A 21688-nucleotide genomic window follows, 5' to 3' on the forward strand; every position below is an offset into this window, starting at 1 on the left:
TAATATGCTAACAAGATGCATCAAAGATTAGAAGTGGATTGAAATCCTATACAGATATATTTATACTTCCATAATGATGCTTCAACTCATTTTTAAAAGGATGTTTTGACTTTCTGTCTTCTGTGGAACATAAAATGTTGAACAAACCTCTATTCATTAAAAGCAAATGGGGACCAGGGGCTGTCAAGCTCCAAAAAGGACAAACCTGGCATAAAATGCAGGAGTGCATACATTGCAGGCCATTTAATAGTTTTTTTTTGTTTGTTTGTTTGTTTGGTGCCGAAATGAAATCTTCATATGTTTTAAAAGAAAATGTAAAACTAAAGAGTAAACAAAAGGATCTGCAGTTGGGTTCCAGAGATCAATCAGAACAGGGCAAACTGAGGTGAGCTGTAAGATGCCTCTTCTGAAGATGACATATTCAGGTCAGCCCATTGGCATGTCGCACCCCTTCAGTGACAATAAAAGAGGTGTAGAGTGCAAACACTGAGGGAATCTGCATTAGCTGTAATAGAAGTCTGCCTTGAGGTCAGAGGTTAAGCACTCTCACACTCCATCACTGACATTTATAAACCTGAGACAGAATTTCACACCTCCCAGTGACACACCTGCTCGCTAACTCTTCAGCACTTCTGTTTCTCTCTGCATCTTCAAGAGTGTCCCGTATATATTTGGCCACTTAAGATATGCTTAAAATAATATTTAGGGCCACTGCATGCATGACTGTGATTTTTGCATGTGAGGTAATCTCTTATGCCAACAGACAAAGCTTTAATCTTTTATCTCATCCTGCAACCAAACAGATCAATTAACAACACTGCATCAAAACTACAATTGTATTGACCGCGGGCCAAACTTCAGAGCAACAATGACAACGAATACAACAACAACTCTTTCAATTAGTCATACCCTCAGAACCCTGTGTAAATTTCATTCCATGTGCATCCACTGGAAAACCAAACTATTTCAGTTTCCCACCCCCTTCCCAAATCTGCACATGTTCTGTGAACTTTACAGAATGCAGGTGCCTTTCTTTCTATCAGAGCTGCAGTGTGTCACATCCTCAGAGTGGAGTGAGCATTGTTCACATCTAATTCCTCTGCATGTAGCTCTCGGGCTGACTTCCTTTCTTTATTCCTTTACTATGGCTATGGACCGGCAGTAGAAGAACGCAGGATGGAGTCTGACGGCAAGATTAAGACTACAACGTCACCCATTTCCTAAAGAGAGAGAGCAGAGAAAGACAGAGAAAGATTAACAAATAGCAGGATGTGACACAACCATACAGTAAATTTGTGATATCATCTCGTTTAGTCTATTACTAACAGACTAAGAGCAAAAGTTCAGGTCTAACATCACAGCTGAGGGGTGGGAAGCCTTTGACCAAAAAAAATAATAATAATAATAATAGGGTAAAAAAAAAATAATAATAAAGAGATATCAGAGTGAAATGCAAGTACTGAATGTTGAACAAACAAACAAACAGCATGCTGGTATATAGGCCTATTAGTGAACTTCACACACACACACACACACACAAAACATGATTTGGCTGTTTAATGAGCCTTTCAAATTGTGATTATTACTTCAAATATTCTCACAAGATGTTTTTTCAACATGTAGGCTAGGCCTATCCTATTTGTGAGGGAATAAAAAAAAAACGATATCGTACAACTTACAAAAAAAGAAGAAGAAAAAAGCCAGGACTACATGAGGCCAAAGGGTGAACTTTTTTTTCTCTCTTTTTTTTTATATATATATAAACCGATATAATATAATTCGCCAGTAATCGATCACTAGAGGGCGCTCTGTATCTGTTACCCAAAAACATTCAACTGCGCCTTGACATGAGTGTCAATTTGGATTGTGAAAGAGTGCAAGCAGAGAAAATGCTACAAAAATGCTAAAATAAATAAATAAATAAAAAATTCCTTACTGCGTAATAATCGTTGGCAAAATGTCACCATACTTTTACCAGTAATTATATAACCATTCAATTGTCAAATATTATAGAATGGAAAACTATTCCTTTTGTTAAATTGATTAAATGATAACAGTACTTGTTTGAAAAATCTTTAAAATCTCAACAAAAATGTATTTTATTCTCCAAACTTAGTCAATAATCCTGTCAGATCTATAATTTATCGGGAGGCCCCGCCCTCTGACTATGCTATTGGCTGCCGCAGACGTTCTACTACAGCTGATGACTTGCCAATGGTTTATTGAACTGTCAGTCAAGTCTGTTCAGACGTCTAGTAGTTAACTGATATAGTGAGAGCAGCGCGCTGGAGAACTGAGTGGATGTATGTGTGTGACTTTCATCTCATCTTCTGGAGGTCTTGCGGAGAAACGAATCACTTTGTATGGCTGGATTTTTGTGGCCGATGCATATATTGGTTTTCTTTTTTTTAACCATGTCGTATTAACTTCATAGGAGTCATGCATAACTATTTTGGAGCTTGTTTCTCAATAGTGTTACTAATTTTGACGTTTTGGACTGAGGTGAGTTAAATTTCCTTTAGCCTTTTTTAAGTCCACTTTTTCCTTCACTATCTGTAAAGTCCATAGATTAAACAGCCGCTTTACATTGAACTGAAACTCATTCATTTTTGTCAAATTAGATTTTGGGATTCTTGTCCTAATAGAATTATCCTTCTGTCAGTGGAATCATGTGATCCTCAAAAGTTTAAAGCGTTTTTAAACAAGTCCGCGTACACTGTAATGCACCGACTTTGAAACTTTAAGCATTGCATAAATGAATAATACGGTAAAGGATTTAAAATGTGCATATTTCATTATTGCACGAGCCTGTTTATTGACGTTTGCTGCGAGTGCATTGGTATTTCTGCAATACCTGTAGAACCAAACAATCATTTCTTAACCACAAATGTAAGTCAACGCACTACTGTATCCGCTATATTATTTTGTGTTGCATGTGCTGTTATATTATTAGGAACAAGACACATTATTCTGTGCAATAATGTTTGTAATTCATATTTTAACTACTGTTTATGTTATTTTTAGGTGTGCCAGTCGTCGGGTTATTTAGAGCTCCAGTTGATCAGCGTGGAGAATGACATGGGTGAGCTCGCGAATGGAAACTGCTGTGACGGCGCGCGGAGCGCACGAGACGGTCTGTGCGACCAGGACGAATGTGACACGTACTTGAGAGTGTGTCTAAAGGAATACCAGGTGGAGGTCACCACATCTGGCTTTTGTACGTACGGCACTGGACGCTCGAGCGTGGTCGGAGGGAATACATTTCAGTTGAAAGGATTCAATGGAAACCCAAACCAGGCCAATGACCTCGGGACCGTTATCATCCCCTTTCAATTCGCTTGGCCGGTAGGTGTTTACCGATACGAACTAAACAAACAATTTTTTTGTGAACACTTTCTACATAGGCTATATGATGAAGTATGTTGTAATACTTTATATAGACTGTTAAAAAAATATGCTCGATTTTGTGAACTTTCTTCAGTAGCCTATTTAAAAACAAGGGTGTCAGAAAAAAGGTTGACTATTTTAAAGGAGGCATATAAAGGTGTTCATATTGGAATTGAAAACACATGAGGCTTGTAATATGACATTTGGTGGGTATCAAATCATACGTAGGCTATATTCCAGCTTATGTTAAGGGTTTTTCCCTATGCAGTATATATTTTGCATATTATCCACCTTAAGATGGTTGGCTAAATGTGAAAATATCGCTGGTTTAAATGGTTATTAGGTATTTAGGTAGGCTAAGCTATACACTTTACCACATTAAGATTATATAACCAGCTGGAAGCTTGTTTATTGATGGTCCAACATGATCTACTTACCTTGCACTGCCTAACGACCAGTTTAGACCAGTTAGAAACCAGCTACCATGTTCCATGAATTTACAGCAGATGGCCAAGACGCTCAAGTGAAACATGCTTGGTCTTAACAACACCAACTGGTAGCCTGCGCATTAAACACTCATTGCAAAGCAAATGTTTGACTCGGTGGAAAGAGGAGAGCTTGGTGTCACCGTGGTCACTGGCGTTAATCGTAGAGATGATGAGAGTAGGGCTTCTCCGGTTACGGCGCGCGTTTGGCTGCGCGAGCGGCGGCTGGTGCGTGTCTATCGCGCGCTGAGCATACAGTTACACGCGTAACTGATGGTGTCGTATTTATAGGACGTAGTGTGTTTTACTTCACGGGGCTGCATGAAGACCATGCATGAAGACCATCTATCTATCTATCTATCTATCTATCTATCTATCTATCTATCTATCTATCTATCTATCTATCTATCTATCTATCTATCTAGATCAGGCTGCCTTAAGTTTATTCTCATGTTTTTTCAGCAGGGGGTCTGCAACAATTTACATTTACAACAAAATAGTTGCTACAGTTGATTTGACTGTAGAAAGGAATCATTAATGAACCTGCCACCCTTTCAATAAAACACATCTTAGCAGCATCTTTTTCTTTTCTTAGTGAAAGAATCATAAGATATGATGAAGGGCAAGAATGCTGTTTTGGGCAAAAATGAGATGAGTATATTTTTTTTTAAAGAAAGGCACGATTTACACAAGACTGAGTTCTTGACTAGAGCTGGCATGCTCATGAAGTGATATCACAACCCAGGAGATAGAGAAGAGAAAGAGAGAGGCAGTGGGAGTTGTCTACACGATCATGTTTCAGATAGCGGCATTGTCGCTAAATAGACCAGAACAGATAGTTTGTAAGATAACGCAAGGCACATTACTGTGGGTAAAACATTTAACTCAAACCACACAGAGCTTACATCAGTGTGAGTTTTTTATTTATTTTATTTTTTAACCTGGTAAATCTGTTTTGTAAGTAGTGAAAACCACTGAATCGCTGCATTTGAGTCTTGTTTGCTTCCAGATTTCAGCCATGGTGATTGCAATTTGGTATGTTATTTACACATGGCTTTTAAAGTGGCTTTTTAAACATACAATAATTGCCTAATTGATGATAAAATCGATGATAGAATTGTTACTATGCGTGAATTTTTTTATATATCCGCGGTGGCTCTTCAGTAATTTTTCTTTGAAATAATCTATCTATCTATCTATCTATCTATCTATCTATCTATCTATCTATCTATCTATCTATCTATCTATCTATCTATCTATCTATCTATCTATCTATCTATCTATCTATCATTGTATCTCATTCTAGCTACTATAGCATGCTCACAAGTTGTTTTTTTTATTTTGTTTATTTGCTTGGTATGCTGAAGAACATCTGTGTTTTTCCAATCACCATATTTTTTCTATTCAATTTAGGACTGTATCACAGGGGACAAATTCTACCTTTTGAGTCTATAGGTTTAGTTTTAGGTGTAAGCTGTGTCTCAGAACCGTTATCACCTGCTTACGAATAGGTCTATAAGTGCTGTTTCAACAGTCATTTGAGCAACTGATTTCACATTCAGCTGGTGCACATTTGAAGATTCTTCTCTACTGTAACTGTTGAAGTCTGTGAAGTCTGCAGTCTTGTGTTAACAACTCTGGTGAAGACAGCCCATAATAGGAAGGAAATCCTCCTGCTGTGATGTTTTATAGTTATTTCTGGAACTGGCAAACCACAAAAATAAACACTTGCTAATGGGAATAATCCTCCCATAATGTTCTTCTCTGCAGCTTGTCTGCCTTTAGGTCCTCATAAATTATTCAACAACGAATAGGAATGATGGCACACAATATACTGTTTGATACAGTTGCATCAACGCACTCTGCGCATCATCATTGTTATTTAGATCAACATCAGCTGATTTGAAATCTGCCAAGGCACTTGCATCTGCCATTGTCCATAGTTTCTTAGCAAATCTGGTGTGCCAAGGGGAGGGACGCAGTTTACGGAAGGTGATGTTTATGGGCCTTATAAGTCCTGCTGTGCTTGACGTCCTACAGCTGTGAGATCTTTGATTCTCTTCCAGCATACAATCTTTTGTTTTTGGATAAAAAAAAATCTTGTCCCACTGAGCACACACACACATACCACTTTTTTTTCATTTTTTTTTCTTCATTATTTAAGCTTTTCAAAGTAAGAGCTCCCCAAGTTCATGTTCTGTTTTACGATTATGTTTTCAGTCTTCAATCTAAACCCTGAATACACAGTCAAGAAAAGAGATCTTTTTACAAACCAAACAGGAATGCACAATAACAATATATCTTTACCAAAGATAACATTAGCAGTCAGTGAATCTGGTTGTTTTGAGATATGGGGGTCAGGCCCTTTATCATTTATGTCTCTGTTTTATATCGCATAAATGTGGACCTGCCAAGAAGCAGCATTGAAAGTTTTACTGAAAGAGAGAGGGATGCTAGTGAAAAAACAAACTTGATTCTATCATTCTTGATAGCAAAAAACGTTATGAGGGCCTGCATGACTAAATACTGGATCTCTTCTACTTTTTATTTTCAGATCTTTCCTGTCCTCCTTTCACCCCATCCTGCTTTCTTTAAATCTTGGATGAGTGTTGGCTCTCTTGTTTCTTTCTCCTATTTTCTGAGTGCTCTGTAGTTGGCTGAGCGTTAGAGCAGGTGTTTGATGCAAACCTGCATTGGGTTCTTCTTCTGGACTCTGATGTCGTCTGCTGGTTACAGGACTGATAACAGTTGATATTTGACTCAGACTTTGATATCAGACTTATTAATGCAAACATGTTCCTTTCTGGGTTTTGCAAGGTGAATAAATTGTATACTGTATCCACTGCGAGTATTGTACTGAATATTGAATAGTAGGCCTGTCGAATGTCTGTATATTCACCACTTGCATAATGTGAAAATACAGTGACCCAACTGCAAAAGCCAAAAAGGTTACAGTAAAAAACTCTAAATGAAAAGCATGTTACAGTAAAGTACACTCAGAAGAGTTGTGCAACTGCAGAATCAAGGTCAGTGAGAGAGATTTTATTCTGCTTCAGCATCATGTCTTCATGTTGGTCCGGCCGGAGGAGTTTCTCCACATCTCAGACAATGTCATCTCTGCAGGCAAAGGGAAAAACCCTAAAGCAGATCCAGCCTTGACAACACTCTCCACACCTTGCTCTTCCTCGTCCTCATCCTCTTCCTGCGTGTTCACCTCCTCTTACTCATCCTCTTCCTTCTCTCCCTCTTGTATTGTTTCCATCCATTGTTGGTATCAACATTCAGTGCAACATTTTGAGTGAATTTTGGGACTCTGAACTGACTTGTATTATGTACAGTTGGTTTGGTCACATCATTAGAAATAAGTGTGAATAATTTTGAGTCGTTGTGTGTAAACGATGTCAACTGTGTTGCAGTTGTGTTTAACTTTCGCCTACCTGGGCTGTAACATAATACAAGTCATTTCAGAGTCCCAGAATTTTAGCATTTTGAAACATAAGTGCATCACAGTGCAAAATGTGTTTTAGTGAGTGAGAATGTGTTTAGAGTTTTGAAAAAAGAGTGCATGAGATTTGCAAACAGTGTTTTAACTACCTGAACTTGTTTAATGTTTTACAGAAAGACTAATTCATTCGACAAATTGGTTTAGACTATTGAGAATTTGGTTCAGAGAATGGGGTTTAGTGTTTGAGCAATTTAGAAAAACTGTAAGTTTATATCAGGGCTCGATAATATTTTTTTATAATAAGATAGTGATGATATTGTGTAGTTTTGCAAACTCCGGTTGACAGCGCAGATTTTTGTTTTTCAGTGATAAATTCCTTTTAGAAGGTAAGATCACACCATAGTAAAATCAAAATACACAGCTTAACTTGACTTATTGCTAAAAAATAACCACCACCTCTTTCATTGAAAATTGCACACAATGGAATTGCATTGTTAATTCTGTGCCATGGAAACCCAAGCACATTGGGTATGAAGTGAATTTAGAACACAGGTGTGTTACCAACTTGCACATATCACATTCAGCTTTTAGGTGGAACAGTTCCTGTATGTGTGTGTGTGTGTGTATGTGTGTTATTGTGCATTGATTTGCATTTGACCTGAATCCTAGAATGATGTGTTCACACCTGGTGCGAGTGTTTCCCACGCAATGAATGTTAATGATGAAAGGCACATTCAGGCTGGACTCTTGCAATATACAGTACAGTACGTCCCCCTCACTGTCCTCTGATGTGTAAAAACTGTGGCACTGCCTGCTCAGTGTCACTTAGGAAGTGTAATTTATTCATTGCCTGTGTGTGCGTGTGTTCCTGTGTATCTGCTGGCATGTGTATATGCATGTGGGTGTCTTATTTCCCTCTAACTAAGGAAAGATAAAATCTTCCCCTCTCCTGCTCCTCCCTAGACTGGTGGTTGGTGTCTGATGGCTGTCTATGGAGATTAGTAACTGTGTTACACCACTGACCAGGTGCATATACATTAATATGCTCATGCTGCAAACTAATGCTACACAAAACCTTTCCCTTTCTTTAGTGTGCTGACACTGATTCCTCAACATCCTTACACATTTAATGGGCTTTGGATCTTATTCTGGATATTATAAAGCAGTACGCAACTCCTAGGGGGTCTGTGGTAGTACAACAGGGGGTCCGCCAATTATTGTTTCATGTCAAACAAAATGTTTGTGAAAAAATGAATTAAGCATTAAACAAAAATGCAATATTATCTTAACTTAAACCAAAGATAAGTAAAAAAAGTTCCCACAGTAATCATTATTTTATATTGTAATGTAAGCATCATAACAAAGTATATTAATACATTAATATGGCAGTACTGCATACACATAGTTCATTTTATTTTGTAAGATGATTATGATAGTGTGTTAACACATTTTGATCAAAAGAAAAAAGACATTTATAATGTTGCATAATATTTATATTTCAAATAAATGCTGTTCTTTTGAAATTCATAAAAAAATTCTTAAAAAGTGTATCAGGGTTTCCACAAAAATATTGAAGTGTAATGATCAATAAATCAAAAAGTCAAGAATGGAGTCTGTTTGAAGTTTTCAGCAGGATGTGATGATCGCAAAAAGCTCCAGGCTAAATGGAATGAACTTGGCGCAGAAACAAAACGCAGAAGATCGATATTTTCTGTTTTTTTTTTTTTTTTTTTAAAGCGTAGCCCTGTACCTTTCACTCATTTCTCTAAGACATTGAAATTATTAACCCAACAAGACAAGAGTGATGGCATTTCTGGAGCAATATTACTGCCACACTCTTAAGTTTATATAACTGAACTTGATCATATTTTTATATTAAGATGATGATGGTGTTTTGTAGATGACCAGTAGTTGCCCATTTACAGTGTTAAATCTTTTCTTAATGAACATCCTTCAATCTCCACCACCATTATAGTTTTGCATACTTTACGTATCTGTTGTAGCCTGTCTACAGTATATACTAGTAAAAATGTACATATATAAATGTCAATGAAATGCCAAAAAGAACAAAGGATTGGTAAGATTTGTGAATTTTGCTTAGAGGTTTATTGAAAGGTTTGAAGCCATGCCTGCATCAGGAGTCTTTCCTTCTTACCATTTACTGCATGCACCTACAAGTTTGAGCGGTTTGGCTTCACTGATGTTAGCGTGCTGATTCATGCTTCCAGAGAATAGATGCATAAGTGTCAGCACACAAAATCCATGGGCATGTTTCTCATGCCGTGCTGCTGCAGTAAACCTGATCTCTGCCCAAATCAAAAAAAAAAAAAAACTTCTCTGCAAAACATACATAGACCTGCTAAAAACACCTCTTCATAAAGATCCTCTGTTTTCCACAGTGGCTCTTTGAAACATAAAAAGCTGTTTCCTTGCATTTTCTGTCTCAAAGTATTGGAAATCTGTGATTTTAAACCAATTGCAAGACATTTGTACAGACTTAACCCCGTAACTGTCACCTCCCTTTTTGAGAATAGACGTGAAAATGCACTATCGAAACTTAAATGGTTGTAAACCAGGAATGCTTTGGAACATAGGTCTAAGTTTGATCTTGTTTTAAAGAAGACACTCAGCAGATTATTGCCGAAGTGAAAGCAAAAAATTAAAGAATGAAAAAGTTATGGAAGTTTAAATTTACTGTAAATCAAATGTACTGTAGTAAACATTTTTTATTTTATATAAAATATATATTTTACAAAATAATTTTTTACTCTAAAATTACTATAACTTCAAAGCCATTTATATAACCAAGTTGTGTTCCAAATTTGAAGTTGATATCACAAAAATTTAAGTTCTTATGTTTTCCGATGCATTCTCCTGTAGCAAATGAATACATTTCTGTCTAAATATCACTTCTATCACAAAATTTTCTGCAAATATGGAACCTTGAGACTCCAATGATCCAGACCTTTCCAACGATATGTGTTTTGTAAGATTAGAAAAGGTTTTGATTATAAAGTAGTTCAAATTAATTTTGTAATATGAAACCTGACACCGGCCACTAGGGGAGGAGCCTGCTAAAAGAATTTAAAGTACCATTTCCACGGTAAATCAATGTCCAATTTCAAAATGCTTTTCACAGGATGAATTTTGAGTTCGTAAGATTTCGAATTATACCTAATTTATGATGATTACTAAAATATGTGGTACGAAAAAAAGGCAATAAATAAAAAGAGCGCCAACCGTCACGCTTAGTGGGATGGTGACAGTTAAGGGGTTCTACAGAAGCTTATTACACGTATGCTATTCTGTCTTATGTCTGTGCCAGAGATTTCTTTCCAATGTTTCAGACATTTCCTGAAATGTCCATCCAGGACAGTGTTTGTAATCCCAAAAGCACTCAGGTTCTGTCAGATTAAAGGAAAGAAACGCTACTACCCCTTATTTGAGAAAGAACATGACCTCTCCCTCACCTCACAGTAAAATACTGCTGGCTCAGGAACCTTTTGAAGTCATGTTGTTAATCGACTTGACTTAGCAAAACATTTTCCCACGCAATGAATGAACTAAAGAACATTGTTGAAGCATGTGCAGTGTGGAAAAAACATGCATGCATAAACATCACACAATCATTTATGAATTTGTTGACTGCGGCAGTGACCTGATGCACACTCATACAAAAGTCCTTACATCTTCTCATCGTTCATCTGGTTTATAACCGGGCTAATCAGTCACCAGACTGTGGGAACCAGGTTATTCACATTGCTATTATGACTTGCATCCTGTTGTACACACACATATTCACATGCTATCTCAATGAGGACATAAAATAAATTGCTATTGTTTTATAATGGCTACAAACTAACCATATCCCTAGAGTAATAGAAAAAAACAAATCCCTAGATAGTATTATACTTGAATATTTTATTTCTTTTTCTTCTTCTTTGAGGATGTCTTTGGATTCCCTTCTATGTTTTGTGAGGTTAATGTGAATACATAAACATTGAACTTTTGGATGTTTGTGTAATCAGTCTTTCTTTTACTTTTTTTCTGTGTTCAGACTAATAAGTACTGTATATGTCTGTGCTTCTTGTGCCATAGTTTTTTATTTGTTTGTTTTTTGGACTGCGTATTATTTCATTGATATTTTCTGTTTCTGTACTTTGACTGTGGAGACCTATATGTCTGTGTATATTAGCTAACCAGCTCTTTCTCTCTATCTCCTAGCTAGCGTACACTTTGATCGTGGATGCTTGGGACTGGGACAACCAAACGATCACTGACAGCAGTGAGTAATGATTTCCCAACACCTTGACACACACCACCATGCATTACTGAGTACACGATCTTTAAGTCATCAGGACCTGCAGTCCCTCTCTTGAGCATGTTTACATCCACAAATGACACAGAAAGTCAGATTTGTGCAGGCTGGCTTTGACATTTGACTGAACATTCTTGAATTAGCCTGGGTTTTGCAGTATGTTGTGCTTTATGTGACTATTAAATTATCTGTTTATTATAAGTCTTTCTCAGACAGATTCATAGGCGGAGGGTGAACCAACTCCAGGTTAAGACTAAGGAGATGTGCTTCCCCTTTAAAACATATTTTAATAGATTTACATGAAATGGTTTCAAGTTTCAAGTCAAGTATTTGCGCAAAACTTTTGCGATTTTTTCTAAATGTCGACAAAAAACTATTGCGAAATGACGACGTTTCCATTAACCGATGTTATGCGACTAAAACTTCATTTTTTCCTCTCACGATAAGTAAAATCATTCCAAAAACCATGGCAACGGACGTTGGTTGGTTTATGTACTATATCCCAGCCACTGCACTAGCCATTATTATTAATCGAAGGAGATGTATGTGTGTTTTCCAAGCGTTAATGGTAAGGAATGACCCTTATTATACTTGTGAGCGGCACATATGAGGTGTTTCTGGGTGTTTCTCCTTCATATCTGCTTCATATCGAAAACTTCATATCGGTCTCTATTGTGGCATTTATTTGAGGTTTAGAATCCATTATTCCTGTAATTCTTTTGTCTTATATGAATTTAATAAAGAACTCTGTCTCGTATTCTGTCCAAACATACCACGTCATCTACGTCAGGTGACCTGTAAATGCGCAAAAACTGTTTCCATTATTGGGCGTATTTTCAATTCGCAATTTCGCAAATTTGAAGGGTAATGGAAACGCGGCTAATGAAGCTGACTGCACAATGAGTCTCTTATTTACAAAATGTCTACACTTTGTTATAATGAGAAGATTTTGTGAGTTTGCAGAACTCAGCTCTGAACAAAAACTGGTGGACTGAGTGGATTCTAACTTAAACGCCTCTGATTGGCCATTGCATTCAAGAAATCAACAGATATGTTTGTGATTGGTTACATTGCTTAACGTTGCAAAAACACATTGTAAATAGAAATCTTTGACACTCTCCAGAGCGCAAACACATCGCTTGCCAAATCTGTTGGCACATATGAAATGGCATATCAGTGCCATTTTGATCAACATGACATAAGCAATTGATAATTAATGCAGGAAACAACAGACAGTTGTACATAATAAATTACACGAGTGTACCGTTTGCAGTTTGTTCAAAAGAATGAGAAATTGCTTTTACGATGTGCACAATTGACTAGATGATGCAGAGGTTGAACAAGTATTTTTTTAGAATTTCAAATGTAATCTGAGAAAAGCACCAAAGCGACTGAGAAAAACTAATAAAAAAGCAGGTGGACAGGGTGGTCGATCAGAGTATTAAGTCAGAGCTGGATTCCTGTGGTCTGATGTGTCTTTGAACCATTAAGGGGTACCCGCAGGCCCATGAAGAATGTGCGTACACAGAACTGAGCAGAAAATTACACAGGTTTCTGCAGAATCCGAACGCCCATCATTCACTAAATTCCAAATATACCCTCTCTACATGCTCACGTTTAAATATTTTGACTAATTTGATCTACATTATTTTAAAAAGTAAAGGTCTCCATTATAGACACCATAGTATAGGTTTAAAAGTCTTTTTTCTTTTTTCTCATTAAAAAGTGTCATACATAAACAACTTGTCAGCGAATGGTTGAAGCAAAACAAAAATAATGAGCTGGATCTAATCACAAAAAGTGTATTTCAATGAAAAACACAAAACTCAAAAAGCACTTCTCAGGCAAAACAAGAAACAGAACAACCTCTATACATGGACCATATCAACGAACCAAGGGGCCGTTTACACAACACCGTTTTCAACTGAAAACAGAATAGATTTTACGCATTTTGGCTGTTCATTTACAGGCGTACGACAACAGCTTTTTGGGGGCCTGGAAATACAAACTTTTGAGACCGGGTTTCAAAGTGCAATTTTTTCAAAAAAATGCTGTTATAGTCTCCGCGTAAACTACAAAAACGATGATGCCATGTGCATGCGTATTACATGTTCAGTCTATAAACGTGTAGTGTTTCTTTATAAAGTGACATTGGCAACTACTGGCCTGGCAGCGTAATACAGCGTTTTTAGTCGTTTTCACGGATCCGTGTGAACATGGATCGTTTTGTCAACTTTGTCGCCTGAACTCCAAAAATGCAAAGGTAAAACTTTTCTGGTTTTAGTACATCGTTGTCGTGTAAACGTACCCTAAAACTGAAGGCCATATATACACAAGGAAAAAAACGAGGTAAAACGAGGTAATTGATTAAACACAGGTGTGACACATGAGAGTAAATCAAATGATATGACAGATTAACAGAAACCAAGAAAACTTTGAATATCAGCAGATCCCATCTGGGCCTTATTAACTATGCATTTATTATTGTAGGAGAGACTAATTTGCTGGATTTTTTTTTATCAGAAAGCACTGTAGTCAACTGTCATGGTATGGGAACCCAGTGCACAGGACATGTTAACACGGTGTGAATGTTGATGGATGTGTGTGTGTGTTGTCATACACAGATGTGTCCTGTTTTCCTCTTCTCCTCCTGTGGTTCTCCTTTGCTCCATAATAGAGGATGACTCCGACAGGAAGTACCATTAACGAAGGAATGTTCTCTGTGTTGGATGATCATTTACAAGAAATGTATTATATAAACCCTAACACGCTGAATACTCTCAGAAAAATGTCAGTTAATTAATTCATTCAGTCTTTTCTTTATTAAGGACACAGAATCCCGGTCCATAGTGTTAAAAGAAAACAAAAAGGAAAATAATAGTAATAATTACCTTGAAGAAATTAAGATACACTACCTTTCAAATGTTTGGGGTCAGTATGATTTTTTTTTTTTAAGGAATCAATGCTTTTGTTCATGCATCAAATTAATCAGAAGTGATATTAAAGACAATAATGTTATAAAAGACTCTTGAACTTTCTATTCTTTAAAATGTATCATGGTTCACAAAAATATTAAGCAGAACAGCTGTTTTCAACATTGATAATAATAATAATAATAATAATAATAATGTTTTTTCAGCGTATTAGAATGATTTCTGAAAGACCATTCAGCTTTGTCATCACAGGAATAAATATAATAAAATATTAAAATGGAAAACAGTTATTTGAAATTGTAATAATAGTTCACAACATTACTGTTTTTACTGTATTTTTGATCAAATAAATGCAGCCTTGGTGAGACTTTTTTCAAAAACATTTAAAATAAAAACTCTTACTGAACCCAAACTTTTGATTGGTAGTGTATTTAAAAAAAAAACATAATCAATAAGATTTTCACCTAATATGGTCTTCACAATGAGAAGTGAAGTAAATGATAACTAGCATTAAAGTTAGCTAGCTGTAAGTAGTATAACTCTGATTTGCAATTAAAAAGTTTAACTGAATTGGTTAAAACATCAAAAGCTAAGCATTACTGAAATGGACTGGAGATTTGCGTATTTGACTGGATGGGAAAAGTTTATGTTAGAAAGTAAACTGTTATTTTATGTGTTTTGGGGAAAAACTAGTAAGGTGGACATCAGTTAGTGCTAAATGTCATTGTAAAGTGAGGATTATAGATAGGTTATAGGTTATAGCTTATAGGTTAATCTGGAGGTTACCGCCCGGTAGTGATGACTGGAGGCTGTGGTTTGGTCAGAAACAAGTTATTACAAAACTGAACTGCTCTATAATATGCAAATCCTGATCCATTATATCTAATAATGTCTTATTGGATAACCTATAATTATTTTAGTAAGAACAAAGTCTATTCTACTGCAAAGTAGAAGAAAAAGAGAATAAACGTATAAGCACATGTCTCCTTCAGTCTTCAAGCACAGAGTATCGTTTTAAACCTTTCTAGACACTTAACAGCAGATTTGAGTATTTGTAGATGTTAGTTTATGTTTGTGTATGAATATCTTGTGTGGCTGTTTGTTGCTAGTGTGCTAGTGCCCTTAATGGGTAAGGGAGGTCGTTTTAGCATGCAAATGGAAACTGTTTATATTCTGCGTGTCCCTGGAAAGAGTTCGGGCCTAAACAAAGAGTATGAGGTCATCGCCTCGTTAAGACGTTAATTTCTGTTACTGTTACTGCTGCTCGTTATTTTCCACACATATCTGAGTTGTACGTACACACACGTACAAACAAATACACCACCGATAATTAATCATAAAGCAAAGGGCTACTGACTGGCATGATTGTTCACTCTCACAAATACACACAACACTAACAAGGCATTGATATGTTCACATACACAACTTTGTCAGACAAATGTCTTCTGACTCTCTGAAACTTAGCGCAGGGCTTTGCTTGGCATTTATTTCAAACAGACTAGATCTCACACAGCCAGACAATGAGCAAGATCTAGTCTGCATTTTTTTTTTTGATGATCATCCAGATGACAAGATGTTGATGTTGAGACATGAACCGGTAAAGAGGCAGTTAGAGTTTGTGAATGTTCCTGATGCATTACGAGTGGAGCGAATTACTGATGAGTAATTCAGATGAGTGAAAAATAACTTAAGTGTTAAAGGGTTAGTTCACCCAAAAATGAAAATTCTGTCAGTAATTACTCACCCTCATGTTGTTCCAACTGCGTAAGACCTTCGTTCATCTTTGGAACACAAATTAAGATATTTTTGATGAAATATGAGTGCTGGATCACTTCTCCATAGGCTGCTAGGTGACAGAAACTTGCTGGCCCAGAAAAGTTATTAAAGAGATCGTTAATATAGTCCAAGTGACTACAGTGGCTCAATCTTAAGTATATCAAGCGACGAGAATACTTTTTGTGCGCAAAAACAAACAAAAATAACGACTTTATTCCACTATTCATTTCCTTCTCTCTGGGCCTCTAGTTGGTTCACGTAGTGTTTTTGCGCTGCGCGTCTGTGTTACACGTCACCACGTAGGCTCACTATTGGCCGACGCTGGTCATGTGTGTGATGCGTGATGACGTGTAACACAGACGCGCTGCGCAAAAACACTATGTGAACCAACTAGAGGCCCAGAGAGAAGGAAATTAATAGTGGAATAAAGTCGTTATTTTTGTTTGTTTTTGCACACAAAAAGTATTCTTGTCGCTTGATATACTTAAGATTGCACTTAAACTGTCAAATACACAAGGTTGTCAAAAATATACAAAGTTCACATAAACACAGTTATGTCTGTGAACGTAAACATCAAGTAAAGAATTCGCCTGTGTATATTATATCTGTGTATTTAAGAGAAAGCAGCGTAATATACAGTACCTGCTGCTAAATATGCTGTTAATATGAATCAAACAACAATAGAAAAATAGAAAATCACTCACTGCTCTTGACTGAATAACTTTAGTAACTTTAATAAGAATTAATTTCTTACTTGAATGCTGCTGTTAAATGCTCTGACGAGGAGATAAACATGGCGGACTGTGTACAGCTCACTCATGGCGGGTTCTATGCTAATAGGGCGGAGTCATGGGCGTGGCCTAAGCATTTGTGACGTCACATTGCATAGAAACTGCAAACGGCTTGTTCTGAGACACTGTTTATGATTAATGGAGATTTAAAAGAGGAGTAGGTGGATTTTTACCATTATAGGGTGGTTGTGTACCCACTGCTGACACATTTATGTTCAAACACCATGTAAAAGTGAATTTTGCATATTAGGGCCCCTTTAAATGTGGTTGTAATTCCTTGAAGGCATTTGTTTTACTACCATTTTTTCTATGCATAGACATTTTAATTAATAATTTTTAACATTAAATTAATACTACTTAATCTTTAACATAATTATTTGATTATTGATTGTTTATTATTATTATTGTAATTATATTGTTTTTTATTTAATAATTAATTATATTAATTATTTCATTATATATTTCATTATAAATGATATATTTAGTGTTAACATTTTTTTGTACACAATTTACTCTTAATTGCTGTCCTGCGACAAAACATGAAGGCAGGTGCGTTTTAGACCAAACATATAATGGTGATTGAGTGCGACCTGAAAGCATCAGTGATTGGTTAGATGTTTTGCTAAATAAAATAAGAAGAATAGCGTGATAACTTGATTATGTCTGTTCCATCTGTATCATCTCAGTGAGCTTTTATAAGGTTTTACACATGCGGAACTTTTGGAAAATGCTTAAAAAGTTGGTTGCAGATATGGTAATAGGCGTTTCATCTCGGGGACACACTGTAAGCAGAAGACCAATCAAAACAGACTGGGCCATCTGACCAATCAGAGCTGAGTAGGCTCTTACATTTTGACATGTAAATCTATTGTAGGAGACGAAACTAGGAACAAAATAGGGGCACTTTAAGTACAAAACAGGTCTTGCAAAATTGCATGCTAATGTTGTTGTTGTTTTGGATAAAATAATAATAAAGCATTTAAAAATATATAAATCTGGTTTCTATTTATATCTGGTAATGTTTTTGTTTCCTGGACACCACACATAGGCTATATATCTGCTGTCAGCAAGAGATCAATTCTTCATCATTGTGTCATACCTGCCTCACAGTTTAATTTCTTTTACAGGTGTTTTTTCTAGTTAGTTCTAGTTCTAGTAAGTCTAGTTAGTTCAAAGGTGTAAATCGGGCCTTGAAGTAATAAAGAAGTCTGGCTTTAAATGCAAGAAGCCGGTTTTGCTGTTTGCAGAGCATCAGGTAGCGGAGGCCCTTTGGAGGAGAGGGTCCTGTGGGGCTGTTTACCTTTCAGGAAGTCCGTCTCTCCAGCTCTGCGTTTGGACTCTAAACAGCTCTTTCTGGCCAGCAGGTCAACTGCATTGTTCATGTATCGTCAAGGGGCAGAGAAGGGGGCGTTATTGTGTTTCACTTGTACTGTAGTGCTTGCTGGTAGATCGCTAGATGGTAATAAAGTGGATAAGTGAAAAAATGCAAAAAGGAAGTGGAAGTTAAGAAAGGTGGGGTACATTATAATGGAGGAAAACTTAGAAATGTGTGAGAGAGAGAGAGAGAGAGTCGTGTAGTTATAAGGGAAATTATTTGGCCTTGTCCGATTCTTTGGTCTATTGTTTGTGATCTGTTATCGCCGTGGCAATAGGGGCCAAATCGCACCCATTGTGCTGGATGCAGTGAAACAGAGCAAACTGGAGACAGACTGATGGAGAGATGTAAATAGAACAGAAAGAAAATAATAGGAAAGAAAAGAAACTAAGAAAAGACGCTTTGTTTCTAAGCCTAACAGCAGCCCTCATCTGCATTTCCTGAGGTTTTTCTTTATCTAAAGCTGTTGTTTTGAGTTAAAGAGAGCCTCTCAGATCAAGGCTGAAGTTCTCGTGTTAATTGAGCTCACGGGATAAACTCGACTGATTACTTTGAGAGCTGTTCATCTGATTACCTGTTTGATAGTTAGGGCTCTTATCCATGTGTGTGACTGTGTTCTTGAGCTGGCTTATCTTTAGTGTCTCTTTCTCTCTCTCTCTCTCTCTCTCTCTCTCTCTCTCTCTCTCTCTCTCTCTCTCTCTCTCTCTCTCTCACACACACACACACACTACTGTGACTCTACCCAGTAACAGTCTCTAAGTGTCTCCTTCAGCTTATAGAGAGGGAGTGATTGGTGTGTATTTTTATAACTAATTGCTGTAGATGAATTAGGAGATGAGTACTATTTTTTTTTAGGTTTATAAGTGGGGGGAGAGTGAGAGGGGGAAGAGAGTACAGCAAAAAGGGGGGATGGCACATTTGATATGAAAGAGCTTGACAAATTCCTTTTTTTAGTCAGAAAGTAGGAAAGTATGTCATAGCTTTTGTTCCACTTCTGGAATCGTGTGTCCATTTAAGGAAGAGAGCAAGTGGACTGAGATGGGGCGAGTGGGGTGATTTCGGCTGTGGGGAAGGATTCGTGAGGGAATGTGCACAAGGACGATTTATAGAGCACCTTGGCTAGCGGTCGAACATAACGACCTGTCAGAAATAACACTGCTATCTCTGATACATCCTCAATTTACTCTGGCTTTTTCAAATATTTTCTGCATTCCTGTGGGAGTTATATATATATATTTATTTATAAATTCAAAAGTTTGCCATCGATAAAAGTCTCTTATTGCTGTCATATGTAAACACATACTACCATTTTTCAACTGCAATCAAATTTTAGAAAAATATTATTCTTATGTGTTTGTTATTAATGATTTATCTGTGCACATCATGATTTATTTTACATTAAACACAACATTATAATGTACAGTTTAAAAAGATTTTCATTCGGGAGATTTATATCTCAAATATGAATATATATCTCAAAATGAAAATCAGTCTTTTCGAACTGTGCATTATTGTGATGCCTAAATTCACTTTTACAGTTTAAAAAGAAAAATTTTAGTCTATCGAGGAAAAATAGTATTGATAGTATCATACCACCCATTGGTAATATGCAAATGAGTCTCTGATTCAGCCATATCCCTATCCCTATCCCTGTCGTGTCCCTAGACGATGATATTGCTAATTTAATCAGGTGTGAATTTCTTGTATGGAATGGAAAGTGCTGCAATGTGAGAATCTCAAGCCAACACCCACCTTCATGAACAGCACAGATTAGATTTGAATCATTGTTGAAGTTGTGTTCTCTCGCTCTTTAAGACGCTGTTTGTGTTTTTCCCACACACCCAGTCACCCACACACACTTTTCCTCTCCCCTACATTGTGACTGTAGTTGTTCGCAAGGTCACCATGTTTCTCTTCTCATCTCGAGAGCAAGTTTGGGTGTGTTTGTGTTTTCTTGGAGGGGGGTGGGGGGTGGGGGTGGGGGTGTCTTCCTGGTCTGTTCCTGATTGTATTATTTCCTCACTGGCTCCCAAGCAGTCTGAGACAAGTGTGTGTTCCACTGAAGCAGGAAGACTGACGTGCTTCATAATTAACTCTCTCACACACACACACACTCACACACACACACACACACACACATAAACCAATGTTTTTGTCTCTGCCACAGGTGATGATCTGTTAATCGAGAGGAGTATAAATCGTGGAGAAATGAACCCCGGAGAGGAGCGACGGATCATTCAGTACAAGGGCCAAACTGCCAGCATCAAGTACAGCGTGTGTGTGCGCTGCGACCGCCATTACTACGGCAACAAGTGTAACAAACAGTGTCGCCCCCGAGATGATTACTTTGGCCACTACACATGCGATCACTTGGGCAATCAGCAGTGCATGGACGGCTGGACTGGGCCAGACTGCAAGAAAGGTGTGCAAGTGTATACATGTGTTTATGAGTAAACAGACAGTATATTGATTTTGGTACATAATGCATTCAGAGAGAAAGGAAGGTGGTGACAGAAACCGTTGATGTTATGACATGTTCAGCAATGCACCAGGGTTCCGTTAAAGTCACTGTGAAATCACAATTGACAATTTTTTTTATTTTTTTTTATGGAACATTGCATTGTTTATTATAAATGATTTATCTGTGCACATCCCAATTGTTTTATTCACGTACCCTCATAATCTTAACTTAATAAACTTACCCTCCCCTTCACAACAACATCTCTTCTCCATGTGAGGGCACAACAATTACACTCCAGCAACCTGTGACTCACATGAGATCACAGCAATTAGCAAACGACAATAATCCAACAATTATCAATTCCTCCCTAATGAAAAAAACCTATAGCAAAATGTATTTAAAATACATTTATTTCATACTAAGTATACTACAAATCCATTAATATATTTACTGATATATCGCTTGAGACTTACTGAAATAAATATTATAATTAAACTTTATTTTGAGTACTTCTCAACTGCACAATGCACATTTCTTAATATTAAGCCTAAAATGTGTTTTAATATCACTATTAGTAAGGATAGTTTGACCACTGTATAATATCAGTCTTTAAATGCAAGGTATTTAAAGTGTACCTAAAATATACTTGCAATAGTTCCACTTTAGCACAATCAGATATACTTTAGTATATCTTTAGTTGGACTTCAGCACTATTTC

At 36.8% G+C, this 21688-nt stretch overlaps 1 protein-coding gene and 1 long non-coding RNA gene across 3 annotated transcripts in view; one reads left to right on the forward strand and one right to left on the reverse strand.

Moving 5' to 3' along the window:
• Positions 1 to 264: 264 nt before the first annotated feature.
• LOC311069808 lies at positions 265 to 3963 on the reverse strand. Its single transcript, XR_014603560.1, has 2 exons — positions 3825 to 3963; positions 265 to 1220 (listed from the first exon to the last, which is right to left on the reverse strand). It is a non-coding gene; the product is annotated as an uncharacterized lncRNA (long non-coding RNA).
• jag2a (jagged canonical Notch ligand 2a) overlaps positions 2266 to 21688 on the forward strand; it is a 40828-nt gene continuing 21405 nt past the window's right edge. Inside the window, exons 1-4 of one of the 2 annotated variants that reach the window (XM_084093275.1) lie at positions 2266 to 2502; positions 3025 to 3345; positions 11542 to 11602; positions 20678 to 20932. In XM_084093275.1, the coding sequence (XP_083949401.1) occupies positions 2440 to 2502; positions 3025 to 3345; positions 11542 to 11602; positions 20678 to 20932 (700 nt within the window). In that variant the 5' untranslated portion in view covers positions 2266 to 2439. The remainder of the gene's footprint in view (positions 2503 to 3024; positions 3346 to 11541; positions 11603 to 20677; positions 20933 to 21688) is intronic. The other variant, XM_084093276.1, reaches the window with a different exon arrangement.

The sequence above is a fragment of the Abramis brama genome (genome assembly GCF_963993115.1).
Source record: "Abramis brama genome assembly, chromosome: 19".
Lineage (NCBI taxonomy): Eukaryota > Metazoa > Chordata > Actinopteri > Cypriniformes > Leuciscidae > Abramis > Abramis brama.